Raw genomic sequence first — 17,827 nt, forward strand, 5'->3', positions numbered from 1 at the left:
ACCGAAAGAGTATAGCCAACATTATTGCAAAGGCCCTAACATGGCAAAATGCGAACCAACTATAAATTGTGAGGTGATACCATTAATTAACATCCGTATAACCTTCAACAATGACAAAACCTGTCAGCTTTAAAAGGCCCAGACGTACTTGGATTGTTTTTCTTTTTACATTCAAAAGATAATCATCTTTTAAATTTAGATTATAAGGAGTACTTCTTGTTCTATAGTTTGAGCTGTTTTGTGCAATTTCATGTCACAATTGTCTCAGTCGACTGAAAATGAAGTTGTAGTATAACATTTCATAGGAAGTACAGCAGCTAGTATTAGAGTATAATATTCACGGATGTCTTTATCAATAGATAAGTTGCATTACCTTTCATACGGCGTAACTGTATCAATATTGGCGTACTTGTTTGTCTAGAAGTAGAGCTATATTGAAAACACTTTATTTGTTCTTCTGTCCGATCGTCTAACTATAATTGTGTTACTTTTCTCAGAAACAACACTACTGCATGACTTCATATTTGCTAATCAGCTTGACAGCGACAAGTTTTAACGTGTGTACACTTTCTGATCCGTCTGTCTGTATGCAATTAGTATACATTTGTCAATACTTCAATTTATATCTCTCAATACATTGAAGTACAAAAGGGAGATGCTTATACAAATAAGAAGACGTGGTATGATTACCAATGAGACAAATCTCAACCAGAGACCAAATGACAAAGACGCAAACGACTATAGGACATCGGACGACCTTCAAAAATGATTAAGACCAATGCTGCATAGTCAGCTATGAAAAGACTCTACATGCCAAATGTAAAACAACTCAAACGGGAAACTTACGGCCTGAGTTAAGTACAAAACAATGAACGAAATACAAATATGATATATAATAACAAACGACACCATTGAATTGCAAGCCCTTTTAACAGCTTGTGAACGGACGTTTTCTTGTTTTGGTCTATAACATCCAGATTGATATACACAAAAAATAAACCAATTAAACAAACTAACATGTGACAATTCTGCATCTATTGGCAATATTTTGCTTAAATTCAAAACAAAAACGACACCTATGTAATTTTTTTAAATCTTTTTAACGGACTTTTATTGACACCTTTTCTACATACACATATACACAAATAATATCATATATTTTTAAAAAATCAATTAAACTCTGCATTTTTATGCCCTTCTTTTACATAACTGGATGCGTATTTAGGGCGGAATATATACCCTCCCCCACCTTTTTGCCAATGTAAAACACTTTTTATGAAATAGAGACCCGCTGCAGGCCCGCAGTAGCTCTCGATGGACCGGCCACGTAGGTACCGCAGTAGACACCCACTAGAGTCCCGGTATTTTTGCCAACGAGACATCTCTTCACAAGAGAGTAAAATGCATAGATGTAAACAGATGAAGACAACCGTACAGCCTTATACAATGAACAAAACACATTCCTTATAGTACGCTATAAAAGGCTCCGAAATGACAAATATAAGAAAACGAGAAAAAAACTAACGGCCTCATATCTGTATAAACCAGTCCACATAAAAACTAACTACAAAAATCCCTTTCAGTATAGTTCGTTTTATATTTGAGGACCATACTGTAAAATGTCAGCTGTAACTGAAATATAAAACAGACACGAAATATACAAAAGGGACATACAAACTCATATTTTGGTATTAATTCTAATTCACTCATAGGGTTTTTGCAACGCAAATAAACAAATTTATTCTAAAACCTTGCAGTTGTTGGCATGATATGGATTATGTTCTTCTCGTATTATAATTTTATGATGGTATGGTACTAAACAACTAACGGGAAGTATTTTGCTTGATTTTCATATGATGAAGATCAGATTAATTGAGGTCTGGCATGTCAGTGACTGCTAGAAGTCCCTTTTTTTTAAAACTTGTATCATTCTCGTTTTGCTTAGTTTCTTTTGTGACCTATTATGACATCGGATTCTAAGTAAACTGAGTTTTACTCTGCGTATTTCTGTGTGTTTGTTTATATTTTATATTGGCTAGAGGTATAGGAGAGGGTTGATATCTCACAATACATGTTTAACCCGACCCGCCGCATTTTTGCGTCTGTCCGAAGTCAGGAGTCTCTGGCTTTTGTTAGTCTTGTGTGGTTAAAATTTTAGTTCATTTACGTGATTTGGAGTTTGGTGTGACGACCATTTCCATTAAACTAGTACACATTTTGTTTAGGGGCCAGCTTGAGGCTGCATCCGGTTGCTGTATTTCTCGTTGTGTTGCAGACCAATTGGTGGCCTTCAGCTGTTTTATGATCTTTGGTCGAGTTTTTGTCTCTTTGACACACTCTCCCGTTTCCATCCTCAGTTTCTTATTAAAAAAATAAAATGACGCCATGGTTAAAAATAGAGACAAACAGACACACAACAGTACACAACACTTGAAGCTGTTGATATAGATGATTTAAAGAATATAAATGATTGAATAAATCAACGATAAAGATATGTAAGGTATCAACTTTAGAACAACATCTGTATTCAGCTAACTCCCTTTACCTATTTTTTTATTAGAGTATAGGGTAACCATTAATCACGTTTGTAAGACAGATCGTCAGTTCTCTTCAAAATCGTACTTTATTTTGTTTTTTAATTTTTTTTTCGAACGTCACTAATGTGCCTTTTTAAGATAAATGTGTAACAGAAAGTTTAAATCCTGGTATCTATGATGTGTTTATTTACCACTTATAAGTATCATCCTACTTTATTTTGATGTAAAGTGCTGCTCAAATAACAAATCAATATTTTTCATCATATTAATTGATCAACAGGCATATTACCTTTGGTGATTGAAAAATTTCATTTAAATCCATTTCAGAGACGGGCTAATCTTAGAAATGTAAGGACTGTCTTCTATGTTAGTTTTTTTTAAAATACACAATATTCAATATTAAATATTTTATTATAGTCTCACTACTTGCAATACATAAATATACAGTACATACAGAGTATATACAGAGTATATACACAATAATTGTGAGAGACTGTAAAACAATTTCTATATCAAACTAGTTTATTATACATACGATTATTAAAATAATTTCATTTTAAGAATATAAAAAGGTATTTCTTCTACTTAAAATATCAAAGCAGGTTTTGGCAACTATATCATAACAATTGATATGTTTAAATAAATACACAAATTTGTCATCATCAGACAAAATTAATCATTAAAATTTACATTATATTTCATAGCTTCGATTTGTAAGGGTTCCGCGGAAACCAGTGTCTCGCCTACTTTTGCTGTTAATTACCATGACACTCAACAAAAATGCTGAAAAAAATCAATAAAATTATTCCTCTCGATACTATCTTTGATTGTCAGAAGCTTCTGTCCAAGTTTGGTAAAAATCCAGGCAAGTTTAAGAATCTAAAAAATGTTTTAAAAACTTTAACTGCAGACTGTATGTAATGTTAACTGGAATAAAAACTAAGTCCATTTATAAGTAAAATACGGGAAAAATGGAATTTTATTTTTACATAGTTTACTTCTGGATACTATCTTCTGATCATAAATAAGCTTCTGGCCAAGTTTCGTACAATTCCAGGATAGTTTAAGAAAGTTATTAAAATTTTAAAAACTTTACCAACCACAGAGTGAATGTAATGTTTCCTGGCAGAAAAAACTTAGTCCATTTATAAGTAAAATATGGAAAAAATGGAATTTTATTTTTACAAAATTTACTTCTGGATACTATCTTCTGATCACAAACAAGCTTCTGGCCAAGTTTCGTACAATTCCAGGATAGTTTAAGAAAGTTATTAAAATTCTAAAAACTTTACCAACCACAGAGTGAATGTAATGTTTCCTGGCAGAAAAAAACTAAGTCAATTTATAAGTAAAATATGGAAAAAAATGCAATTTTTTTTTTACAAAATTTACTCCTGGATACTATCTTATGAACGTAAACAAGCTTCTGTCCAAGCTTGGTAGAAATCAAGGATATTTCAAGAAAGTTATTAAATTTCAAAAACTTTAACCACAGAGTGAATATTTGTGGACGACGCCGACGACACCGACGACGCAGACGGAATGTAGGCCATTGCTATGTCTCGCTTTTTCGACCAAAGTCGAAGGCTCGACAAAAAGCGCAAATCTGCATATAAAGGGCATGATAATATTACATGTTTTTCGTATTCTATATGTTATTATTACACATAAAACACACTCTTTCGTCTACATTTTTATTTTCATACGGCCCTGTTTCATTTCTCGACGGAGCTACTTCGCATCTAAATTTAGCAAAAGCACTTACCAAATTTAACGATACTTACCTTGGTTAAGTTGAAGTTAAAGTGTAATTCTATAAAGACATAGAATTACTACTTTTACTGACAATAGGTTTTGAGCATTTTCTTTTAGCGGGACCTTTACCCTTCCCTTCATATGCTACTTCATCTTCGTCCAACCTTAATAAGTCATCTTCAAAAGAAGATTTAGGAGTTTTATCTCCTTTCTCCTTGTGCAGCATGGCGTCCGCCATCTTTGTCAAGTAATAAAATAGTCTCGTTTCACACACAGGGGCTCGGTTAGCAGATTAAAATTTTGTAAATCAATGTTTTTAATTTATTTTTTATTATTTCCTGTCTATTTGCATTACTATATTAACGTATTTAACGTTGCCATCACTATTTCTTTGTTTTCTGCAATGTGCAGTTTACTATCCATATCCATATACTGAAAAAACCTAAAGGGATCTAAGTCGCCATCTTGTATTGCCTTCCCTACTTTAGATAAAAAATAATTAAAAATATTAATAAATTACTATATACCTTACACCAGCCCTCATTTTATTCCGAAATTATTCTTCTATCACATGCATATTTTGATTTGTGGATTAACAGAACCCTTACGCAGTTTCAGTTGCATTCGTGTCAGAATATTCAAATTTCCCGGCGAAAGCAACGTATCATTCGGAAACTTCCAGGTTGATGCGTTTACTACAACGATAAATCCTTATAAACAGACGAGTGCTGTCCCCTAACTTCATACCTACGCCACACCAAGATATCCTTCATATAAATTAAATATCAAACAAAAATGTCTTTGAACAGTTAGTGCATGTATTGTTTCAATATCAGATTATCCTCCTATCCTTGAAAATGATTGTCCCAAACTATCGGGTTGTATTAATTTCTGAGATCTTCTGACATCGTCCTGATATTTTTTCAAATCATAGATTTATGCAGTACAACACTTATATAATCAGAGGAGTATGTATGTATATGGAAAAGGGGCCTACTGATTGAACTTCATACATGCATGTATGATAAGTTAATATACTTTTTCAAAGTATTACTCCAAGTTGACCTACCAACCGGCCCTCCCCCTTTTTTTATATCCTGGTACTGTTAGTAAACCTTATAAATCTCATTGAACGTGTCAATATTTTAAGTAACTTCTTCATTTTATTGATGTGTCAACGAAAAAGTCAATGATTTATGTTACCCCGTTTGAAGAAAGGTTCTATTCGTTATAAACATGGTTAATAATTTTGCGCTCGATATGTAATAATAAATCAGGGGACAGCACTCGTCTGTTTATAAGGATTTATCGTTGTAGTAAACGCATCAACCTGGAAGTTTCCGAATGATACGTTGCTTTCGCCGGGAAATTTGAATATTCTGACACGAATGCAACTGAAACTGCGTAAGGGTTCTGTTAATCCACAAATCAAAATATGCATGTGATAGAAGAATAATTTCGGAATAAAATGAGGGCTGTTGTAAGGTATATAGTAATTTATTAATATTTTTAATTATTTTTTATCTAAAGTAGGGAAGGCAATTCAAGATGGCGACTTAGATCCCTTATGGATAGTAAACTGCACATTGCAGAAAACAAAGAAATAGTGATGGCAACGTTAAATACGTTAATATAGTAATGCAAATAGACAGGAAATAATAAAAAATAAATTAAAAACATTGATTTACAAAATTTTAATCTGCTAACCGAGCCCCTGTGGTTTCACAAACGAAATAATTATAAGATTTTTACTTGCGTAAAAAATCTTTTTATAAAGACATATACTTTTATACAATATAAATAAAATATATGTACAAGTCAATCACATTGACTTAATATATCTTTAATGAAATCTTAGTTAGAGGTTGCGCATCGAGACAAACCACGTCCGCTCGATAGCAAAGTTAGCAACACATTGAGGTTGCAGTTGCGCAGTACTATCTCATCTAAATCAAATACCGGAAGTGTTATGACGTAATATAATTCTATATCTATACGATAAATTTTTAGATAAATATAATTCACTTCCATAACTGTCTTAAAAACAATTTTAAATCCTCAATTTTTTACCAACATCTTGTGTCAATATTCTATTTTGCCAGTTTTCTATATATTCATCAAATAAAACCTCTTCCATCTGCGTAATATTTTGTTTACACAATACATTATTTAAATCAGTATACAAATCTAAATTCCATTCTTTAAACTTAAACATAATCCGAAAACAACGAATTTCTTCTCTTATTAAGAGCATTTCTGCTAGTAACACCATTTAAATATTCTATAATTTAATCTATCTGTCCACATTGTGTTACATGCTCGAGCCGTGCAGATTAAATCCTACGGAAGCGTATTAGGGACATAGAAAAAAAAATTGGCAGTGAACTTTTTTTTCAAAGTCGAAATTTTGACTTTTCAAATCTCGAAATTTTGACTTTCACTTGAAATTTTGACTTTTCAAATCCCGAAATTTTGACTTAAACTTGAAAATTTGACCTTCTAAAATCTTGAAATTTCGACTTTTCAAAAAGTAGAAATTTTGACTTTTTTCAAACTCGAAATTTCAACTTATAAAAAGTCAAAATTTCCACTTTAAACTCGAAATTTTGACTTATTTTAAACTCAAAATTTCGACTTATTCTAAACTCGAAATTTCAACTTATTTTAAACTCAAAATTTCGACTTATTTTAAACTCAAGATTTCGACTTTTTTAAAACTCGAAATTTCGACTTATTTTAAACTCGAAATTTCAACTTATTTTAAACTAAAAATTTTGACTTTTTTTAAAACTCGAAATTTCGACTTATTTTAAACTCGAAATTTTGACTTAAACTTGAAAATTTGACCTTCTAAAATCTTGAAATTTCGACTTTTCAAAAAGTAGAAATTTTGACTTTTTTCAAACTCGAAATTTCAACTTATAAAAAGTAAAAAATTTCCACTTTAAACTCGAAATTTTGACTTTTTTAAAACTCGAAATGTCGACATATCTTTAAACTCGAAATTTCGACTTATCTAAAACTCGAAATTTCAACTTATTTTAAACTCAAAATTTCGACTTTTTTAAAACTCGAAATTTCGACTTATTCTAAACTCGAAATTTCAACTTATTTTAAACTCAAAATTTCGACTTATTCTAAACTCGAAATTTCAACTTATTTTAAACTCAAAATTTCGACTTATTTTAAACTCAAAATTTCGACTTTTTTAAAACTCGAAATTTCGACTTATTTTAAACTCGAAATTTCAACTTATTTTAAACTAAAAATTTTGACTTTTTTTAAAACTCGAAATTTCGACTTATTTTAAACTCGAAATTTTGACTTAAACTTGAAAATTTGACCTTCTAAAATCTTGAAATTTCGACTTTTCAAAAAGTCGAAATTTTGACTTTTTTCAAACTCGAAATTGCAACTTATAAAAAGTCAAAATTTCCACTTTAAACTCGAAATTTTGACTTTTTTAAAACTCGAAATGTCTTCATATCTTTAAACTCGAAATTTCGACTTATCTAAAACTCGAAATTTCAACTTATTTTAAACTCAAAATTTCGACTTTTTTAAAACTCGAAATTTCGACTTATTCTAAACTCGAAATTTCAACTTATTTTAAACTCAAAATTTCGACTTATTCTAAACTCGAAATTTCAACTTATTTTAAACTCAAAATTTCGACTTATTTTAAACTCAAAATTTCGACTTTTTTAAAACTCGAAATTTCGACTTATTTTAAACTCGAAATTTCAACTTATTTTAAACTAAAAATTTTGACTTTTTTTAAAACTCGAAATTTCGACTTATTTTAAACTCGAAATTTTGACTTAAACTTGAAAATTTGACCTTCTAAAATCTTGAAATTTCGACTTTTCAAAAAGTCGAAATTTTGACTTTTTTCAAACTCGAAATTGCAACTTATAAAAAGTCAAAATTTCCACTTTAAACTCGAAATTTTGACTTTTTTAAAACTCGAAATGTCTTCATATCTTTAAACTCGAAATTTCGACTTATCTAAAACTCGAAATTTCAACTTATTTTAAACTCAAAATTTCGACTTTTTTAAAACTCGAAATTTCGACTTATTCTAAACTCGAAATTTCAACTTATTTTAAACTCAAAATTTCGACTTATTCTAAACTCGAAATTTCAACTTATTTTAAACTCAAAATTTCGACTTATTTTAAACTCAAAATTTCGACTTTTTTAAAACTCGAAATTTCGACTTATTTTAAACTCGAAATTTCAACTTATTTTAAACTCAAAATTTGGACTTTTTTTAAAACTCGAAATTTCGACTTATTTTAAACTCGAAATTTCAACTTATTTTAATAAACACAAAATTTCGACTTTTTTTTTTAAATCGAAATTTCGACTTTGATCTCAAAATTTCGACTGTTGAAATCTCCTGTCATAGGATCGTCAGACCTGAGGACATTTAGCATCACAGTTGCAAAGGCCTGTTTGGTATACCAATAGCAAGTCACTGACTTTGCCTTGTTTAAACAATGGTAAATCAAGTAACCTAAAATGCCATGCATATTCAGAACGACCAATGAGCTGCCCCAGTTTTCTAGTTTTGGAAGTTTGCATTCTTATAACACAACTATTAACCCTTGTTTTTATATATTAGACTGTTGAATAAAAGTATGTCGTAATATAGGTGTGTCGGAATAGCGGGGTTACTTGATACACATATCTGAAGTCCAGACTTGAAATATGTATTTGAACGTGAAACATATTTTATTTATTCTTTGGCAAGAACAATATTTTCTATCTAAAATAACCTCTTTAAAATGTTTTAGTTTATTAAAATATGCTTGTGAATCTTTTGTGGATAGTTGTCTCATTGGCAATCATACCACATCTTCTTTTTTATAGTATGAAGTTTATGATGTAAATGACTCTCCGCCTCGTTGATATAAATGACTGTGAATGTGGTAATCGCAAACGTATAAATACTGAGGAAAAGTCGAAATTTTAAGTTTTAAAAAAGTCGAAATTTTGAGTTTAAAACAAGTCGAAATTTTGAGTTTAAAAGAAGTCGAAATTTTGAGTTTAAAAGAAGTCGAAATTTCGAGTTTAGAAAAAGTCGAAATTTCGAGTTTAGAAAAAGTCGAAATTTCGAGTTTAAAAAAAGTCGAAATTTTGAGTTTAAAAGAAGTCGAAATTTTGAGTTTAAAAGAAGTCAAAATTTCGAGTTTAGAAAAAGTCGAAATTTCAAGTTTTAAAAAAGGTCGAAATTTCAAGATTTTAGAAAGTCAAAATTTCAAGATAAGAAAAGTTAAAATTTCGAATTAAAGTCGAAATTTTGAGATTTGAAATGTCAAAATATCGACTTTGAAAAAAAAGTTCACTGCCAATTTTATTTTTTCTATGTCCCTAATACGCTTCCGTAAAATCCAATATACTGACTTGCTTGGTCAATAACTATTTAAACGTGTAAAAAATCGAAAGGAGTAAACTAAGTTTTAATGCCTGTTGATAAAACTATTTATTTTCCTTATGTGCACTTGGATTAAAATATTTGAAATGTTATCTTTCTTATCGCAGATCCAGAAATCAGAGTTTTAGTAAGTTTTTATTTAAAATAGGTTTCTTCTTTTTCATTACATTGTATTTTATGCTAAGTATATTAAAAGCAAATGGGGTCTTAAAATAAACACTGTCATTGTAAAGTTCCTTATTGCATACCACTCATAAATAATTACTATGCAACTGCACGGCCGTCATTCATATCGAGACACTAATGATATAAAACTATGTAACTGTGGTCAAGTTTTGCGATATAATCGAATGCCATGTCAGTATTCTATCTAATTTATTTAAAATTAGACGAATCAAAGTTTATGACTTTTTTTTTTGAAAAAAAGATTACTACAAAGTAAAAGATTTATATATCCCAATACCAAATTTTTACTATAGATTGTAGATTTCCAACTCATATTTAAGATTTTGTAAATAGCATGAAACGTCTGTAACTCGAAAAAAAAGTCCACAGTTATAATACGCATTTGGGTCACCCACTTGTTCAAACCCATTGCCCCGGTAGTTCTGTATGGCAAGGGATTATGGACAATGATATAAAAATATGTATGTCGTAGGTCGGACTACAAAGAGGGGGGGGCAAGGATTTTTTGGGGTAAGCATTACTAGAGGACGAAAATTTTTCACCTTTAGGAATGCGTACCCCAGAAATTCTTTGACGTATCGAAAAAAGTCAAATACAGTAATTACATATTACATTTTGTACAAGAAGATTTGGTATGATTGCCAGTGTGAAAACTATCCATCACAGACCAAATGGCAAAGACGTTAGCAATATATATAAACCGCCAGGTACGACCTTCAACATTGATCAAAAGCAATACCGCTTATGAAGCTATTATATAAAGGCACCGAAAATTAAACAAACAATGTGTGATAATTTAAACGACGGAATCAATAGCCTGATTTATGCACAAAAAAGTATATTAAAAAAACCCAAGTATGATATACAGCAACAAACGACAGCCAATGATTACAAGACTGACGTGATATGACAGGATAAGTAGTCTGTCATAATAGTTCAACATTATGATGAGTATATGAAAATAATATCAAAGTTTTAGCCTTCTTAGATTTGACCGTGAAAGAAATGTATTCGATAACTGTCAAACTCATGTTGACAGCCATGTCTTTGTCAAGTGTGTATGTATGTGCCTGTCCCAAGTCAGGAGCCTGAAATTCAGTGGTTGTCGCTTGTGGCTGTGTTACATAATTGTTTTTTGTTCATTTTTTTGTATATAAATAAGGCCGTTAGTTTTCCTGTTTGAATTGTTACAACATTGTCATTTCGGGGCCTTTTATAGCTGACTATGCGGTATGGGCTTTGCTCATTGTTGAAGACCGTCCTGTGACCTATAGTTGTTAATTTTGGTGTCATTTTGGTCTCTTGTGGACGGTTGTCCCATTGGCAATCATACCACATCTTCTTTTTTATATTCATTCAGTTCAATACAGTGGTAATATCACGCATTTATACCACTATTTCTTGTCAATGAAAAGAGAAGCGCAAATATAAAAATAAAAAAGATATGGTTTAATGCCAATGATACTACTCGCACCAGAAGTTCTGACCTTAACCGAATTTAACATTTGATCATATGTTATGACCAGGTAATGCCTGAGGCGTAGTCGAGGGATTTAATTATCGATAAAATATTGATATGAACACGGTAAACCAATTCAAAACAAAATTATTTGCACCTTCTGGGATGTATTGATCATTTTCCAATTGCTATTCATCAACAATTATTTAATTTTTGATAATAATTTCAAGAGGTGTTATGAAACAAGTAATAATTGTGTGAGAACAGACAGAATAAATTGGTTTGAAACGAAGTAAATGTGCCTGCCGAAGGTAAAAACTTATATTTGTCTAATTCTTTAATTACAAAAAACACACAATTATTGATAATCAGATTTGTATATTTTTTTTATATCGGGAAGATTCAATAAATATCATAATTACGATTTGTTCTTATATAAGATGCTTATTTTTATTTCCTTAATTTATGTAACTGTTCTGTGTTTTTCATTTTTTTTTTTGCTTTATGTAAAATTGAGAATGGAAATGGAGAATGTGCCCAAGAGACAACAACCCGACCATAGAAAAAAACAACAGCAGAAGGTCATCAACAGGTCTTCAATGTAGCGAGAAATTCCCGCACCCGGAGGCGTCCTTCAACTGGCCCCTAAACAAATATATACTAGTTCAGTGATAAAGAACGCCATACTAATTTCCAAATTGTACACAAGAAACTAAAATTAAAATAATACAAGACTAACAAAGGCCAGAGGCTCCTGACTTGGGACAGGCGCAAAAATGCGGCGGGGTTAAACATGTTTGTGAGATCTCAACCCTCCCCCTATACCTCTAGCCAATTTAGAAAATGTGTTTATCTATTTTCTTTGCTTTATGTATAACAGTTATTGTTGCTTAACAGATTTATAAAATCTATTCTAAATGTCTAGTATAAACAATTATACAATACGTTGCACCCACCTTACATACAACTTAATCATATACCATTCGAAGGCATATCACTTGTTCTTTTATGTTTACGTGGTCGTCAAATATTCGTATGGTGCAATTTCCGTAAATTCATGATCAAAATAGAAGGACGTATTGGACAAAATTATATATTTCTAGATGTCCTTTAATATTTCTTCTAAATAGTAAGATAAAACGTGTAACAGAAAGTTTAAATCCTGGTATCTATGATAGTTTATTAACCACTTATATCATCCTTCTTTATTTAAATTTAAAGTGCTGCTCAATAACAAATCAATTTTTTTAAAAATTCAACCGAATTGACCAGCAGTCATATTTTCCTTGGTGATTGACATCGTTTATAACCATTTCAGAGACGGGCTAATCTTAGGAATGTGAGGACTGTCATCTATGTTAGGGATATTGAAAATACACACTAAAGACACCAACACCACAGTGTAAAACATCGAAAGCAGTAAACTAAGTTTTAATACTGTGAGACTGAAGGTAAGATTTATTATTTGTTTGTGATTATTAAATGAAATTAATAAATGCAAATTAAATTAAAAAGAAATAATATGCCTGTTATAAAACTAGTTGTTTTCCTTAGTGGACTTGTATTAAAATAGAAGGGTTGCTCTGAAAATCTCCTAAAATAACCCTAGACACTGAATACAATACATGTAATACTATATACAAATATATCATGCTTACAAGGGATATTTGCCAAAAATACCGGTTGAGAGGTACAAATTTCCAGAGCCGTTAGGCGAGGGAAATTTGACTACCTCGAAACCGGTATGTTTTGCAAATACCCCTTGTAAGCATGATATAATTGTTTAATTCCACCGAATGTTCCACCTCAGAAAGTTTATTATAATCAGGTATCATATGAAATTTCGACTTGAATGTATAATTTTTGTATACACTGCAGCTGTGCTATTTGCGCAGTCAAATTGCATTGACCTTATAATAATTTCTTATCATTGTTTTTATGTACAGTGACTGACTGTATATATATCTCCCTTTTTATGATAATAAGCTGGTTCTCGGCTGACTACTACACTTTGTTTATCAGTTTCAGTGAGGCGTAATACAAGTGGATTCCAGTTTTATGTGACCGGTTGACAATTCGTTTACATTGAGTTTTATTTATGACGTCATTCCCGGAAATTTTTGCGTCATTCGGTCCAAATTCAATAATGTTGCTTTTCATCCTAAATATTTCATCTGGAACCATATATTTAGAATGACCATGAATTTGTCATATTAGAATAGAAATAATTCATTGAGTTATTTTTTGACATGGTATTCCCCATCTGCCATGGTATTTGCTAGGGTATTTCCCATCTGCCATGGTATTGCTAGCAAATACCCCGGTATATGGAATTCCCTAATGGAAAACACCCCGGCAGAGAAAAGAAAATCTCAATATACAGAAATTGGTGAAAAATACCATGGTTCTCATCCAATCAAAATACAGCACTATAACATAAGGTGGAATTAAAAACACAATGTAACGTCATACCGTAAATTAGGGTGGGGGTTATGATCAATTAAAAAAACCATGTGCATATATAGAAAAAAGTATACAGAAAAAGTGTAAACTTAAGGATGTACTTAGGTGAGGTTTTGGAATTTGTGTCAAAAGTTCGAACTTCTTGGTGTTTTTCCATACAATACGATGTAAAATATTTTGCCCCATAACACTCATTTATTTTTTAATATAAGATTTATTAGCTCATGAAAGGTCATTCACCAAAATTTTAGAAGATTCTTGATTTTCTTTCTTTAGTTTTGAGACTCAAATAATATCAATGCAAATAAAAGGTAAAAGTCCGAGTCAGCCTTTTCCCGCCATGTTTTAAATCTCAAATATTTCAAAAAGGAGGTCCATGACTATCAATATTTTTAGCTTATTTTTATCCTTAAAGAGTGCTCTACCAGCTTATAGTATCAATTTTAACTTCTTAATTTATTTATTTTCACCTAACCTCACCTAAGTACATCCTTAAGGAAAAGTATGGAAAAAGTATTATAACAAAAAGTATGAACAAAAAAATTAAAGGAAAAGTGTGTGCATATATAGAAAAAGTATAAAGGAAAAGTAAAAGCATATATAGAAAAAGTATAAAAAAAAGTATGTGCATATATAGACAAAGTATGTGCATCTATAGACAAAGTATGTAAATATATAGACAAAGTATGTGCATCTATAGACAAAGTATCAAATGTACATATACAGACAAAGTATGTGCATATATAGACAAAGTATGTGCATCTATAGACAAAGTATCAAATGTACATATACAGACAAAGTATGTACATATATAGACAAAGTATGTGCATATATAGACAAAGTATGTGATTATAATAGACAAAGTATGTGCTTATATAAACAAAGTATGTGCATGTATAGACAAAGTATGTCACGGCATCTATAGACAAAGTATGTACATATAAAAGAGAAAGTATGTGCATATATAGAAAAAGTATGTTAAATATGTGCATATATAGACAATGTGTGCATATATAGACAAAGCATGTACATATAATAGACAAAGCATGTACATATATAGACTAAGTATGTTCATATACTAGACAAAGTACGTACATATATAGACAAAGTATAAAGGTAAAGTATGCGCATATATATATACAAAATATGTACATATAGACAAAACATGTACATGTATAGACAGAGTATGTGCATATATAGAAAAGGTATGTTCAATATGTGCATATATACACAATATGTGCATATATAGAAATAAGTACATATAAGGCACTTATGGCGTTCCATATGATATCATTCTCACACGATTCATTGGTATCACTCTCATGAAATAACTAGAATTCTTATTCTTAAGCGTATATATAAACGAGACTCCCATTTTACATTAAATAAGACTAACTAAATTAAAGAACTGTCAAAAGTGTAGACTAAGGGCAATAATGTTCAGATATATACATGACAACATTTGTTGATAAGACGAACAACAAGAAGTGCATGTTAGGCGATTTACAACTACTTGTATTCACATATATAATTTAAAAGATATAGTATGATTACCAATGAGACAACTCTCAACCAGAGATCTAATGATGTACAAGTAAGCAACTATAAGTCACCATGCGACCTTCATAAATACAAAGCAACATGATTTTCACATATTAATCATGATTGAGATCACTCACATAGAATAACTAGAGAAGGATTCTCATTCCTAAACATAAAAACGAGGCTCTCGTTTTACATAAAATAAGGAGACAACGGGTAATGCTACTAAGAACCGGTACAATTTATCATATATAAATAAAAAAATGTGTTATTAGTGCCAATGAGACAACTCTCCAGCAAAGACTAAATAATGTTGAAGTAAGCAAGCAACTACGACCTTTGTACCGACCGTGTCAAGGTCGTCAAAAACTACCATCCTAAACGACCTTCATAAATATATGGTTTTCACAGAATCATGATTCTTCTCACTAACATACAATAACAAGAGAACGATTTTTACTTCGTTGCATAAGAACGAGGCTCCCGTTTAAATACAAAAATGCGAATAAAGAAGTGTCGAAATTGGTGTTTTAGTTGTACATTATATAAATGGAAATTAGGCACAGCATCCTTTTGAATATGGCGGGAATGTTTTCAGGCTCCCGAAACCCATCAAGTCGATATAAAGAACCAAAACAACTAAGCCAAAACACAAAAGACACAAAGTACATATCGGAGAGGACTTGCAGTTTCTAAAAGCTAGTTCACAGCATATAACAACTATTACAAAAATCATGATCCAAACTTACTTTGAATAAATTTTGGCAGTATATTTAAAAAATGCTTTATCATTTAACGAAATATGTCCGCACGATATAACGGTAAATGTTTTTGAAGGATTTCATCACATCCCGCACACAAACAATCATTATTGGTCGTATTCAATTAGACCAAATTCTAACATCTGGTGTTCCCTAAGGACCAGTTTTGGCCTTTTCCTATTCCTTGTGAATGTAAACAAATGCAATTATACATCAAACGCAGCGCTCTAAGATATTTTATTTGGAAATGATAGCATAACTTACAAAACAATAGGAAAGAAAAAAACACACGTATAAGACCTTACATCAGCAGCAACGTAAGTGTAGAACTGACTATAAATGTTAGTCCATCCAGACGTAGTGCGCAGTTTTTTAGATAGCAACCAATCATGAATAACTTCCATTAAAATTCGACTATACTCTTTATCAACAAGTACTGCTAAAAGGACACACACACACACCATACATCAATTTTCAAATCTATGATTATTTGCATATTTCGCTATCATTTACTACATAAAATTGAGAAAGGAAATGAGGAATGTGTCAAAGCGACAACAGTCGAAGGCCACCTATGGGTCTACATGTTTGTTTCCATTTCCAATTGATAACAGCTTATTTATTGTTTCACTAAATAAAAACGAATTCTCTGAACAGATGTTCAACAGTGCATGAAATTATTGGAAGTACTGGAAAAAGGTAAATATTGGAAAGAGTGGAAAAGGTAAATATTGGAACGATAAGAAATATACAAACTCGTTATAAAAGTCATTCGGTAATGAAGAACATTTTGAAGGATTATATGCAGCCCAATATCAGACTATTTTAATATGACTGTCAAAAGATAAAAATACTGTATTATAACAAAGTGTCAATTATTTCCAGTAAAGCAGGTAGCATGAAACGAATGCCGAAAATATCATTCAGAAGATGTGGACGTAATAAAACGTGAGTTAATCTTGTACTTTCTTTAAGTGTTTCTCAACTTTTAAGTATATAAGAAATACATTAAGAGAACAAGAAAAAGACATTACAACAAATATTATTCAGGCTTAAATCTTATTGAAATAAAACAAACTCTTTATTAGCGAAGGTAAACACGGCTAAATTGGTATATTTGAATTGTATACACTGTTTCTGTCGTATTTGTATTTAGATTAATGTAAGAGAATAACTTTAAGTTTTTTTTCAACTTATATACCTGCTATATTCAAATTACTGTATGAACCTTAGGGATATTTGTCAACTTTTAAATTAAAAAGTATATGGTACATACATTTTTAATCTTGTAGATGCATAAGCATTAATTCCATGAAAAAAAACCCATTGAAAGATAAAAGATTGATCTTTTATAAGAATTTATTTGCATCTCTTTACCGGCAACAGTTTTTTTTTTTTTTTTGGGGGGGGGGGGGGAAGGGGGGGTGACCTTGAAAAGAGAAAATCCATAATAACTTATTACATTCATTGTGATTGCTGAAAGAGTATTCAAATAATATTTGAAGAGCATACGGGATCCAAATTCTAAAAATGACATACGTACACCACATCGCTTCTGATTCTATTTTTATACTCCACGCAACGAATTTTCATATACAAAGAACTCACAAATGACGCTCAAATAAAAACAGTTAATAGAGCCAAATAAAGTAGTTAAAGCAGGAGGACTAACAAAATCGATTTT

General features: G+C 30.9%; 1 protein-coding gene across 1 annotated transcript in view; it reads left to right on the top strand.

The window, feature by feature from the left end:
* The first annotated feature begins 12,660 nt into the window (after positions 1-12,660).
* LOC143049053 (uncharacterized) overlaps positions 12,661-17,827 on the top strand; it is a 124,805-nt gene continuing 119,638 nt past the window's right edge. Inside the window, exons 1-2 of the mRNA XM_076222852.1 lie at positions 12,661-12,828; positions 17,029-17,091. Of these exons, the coding sequence (XP_076078967.1) occupies positions 17,042-17,091 (50 nt within the window). The 5' untranslated portion in view covers positions 12,661-12,828; positions 17,029-17,041. The remainder of the gene's footprint in view (positions 12,829-17,028; positions 17,092-17,827) is intronic.

Source organism: Mytilus galloprovincialis, chromosome 1 (assembly GCF_965363235.1).
Source record: "Mytilus galloprovincialis chromosome 1, xbMytGall1.hap1.1, whole genome shotgun sequence".
Taxonomy (NCBI): domain Eukaryota; kingdom Metazoa; phylum Mollusca; class Bivalvia; order Mytilida; family Mytilidae; genus Mytilus; species Mytilus galloprovincialis.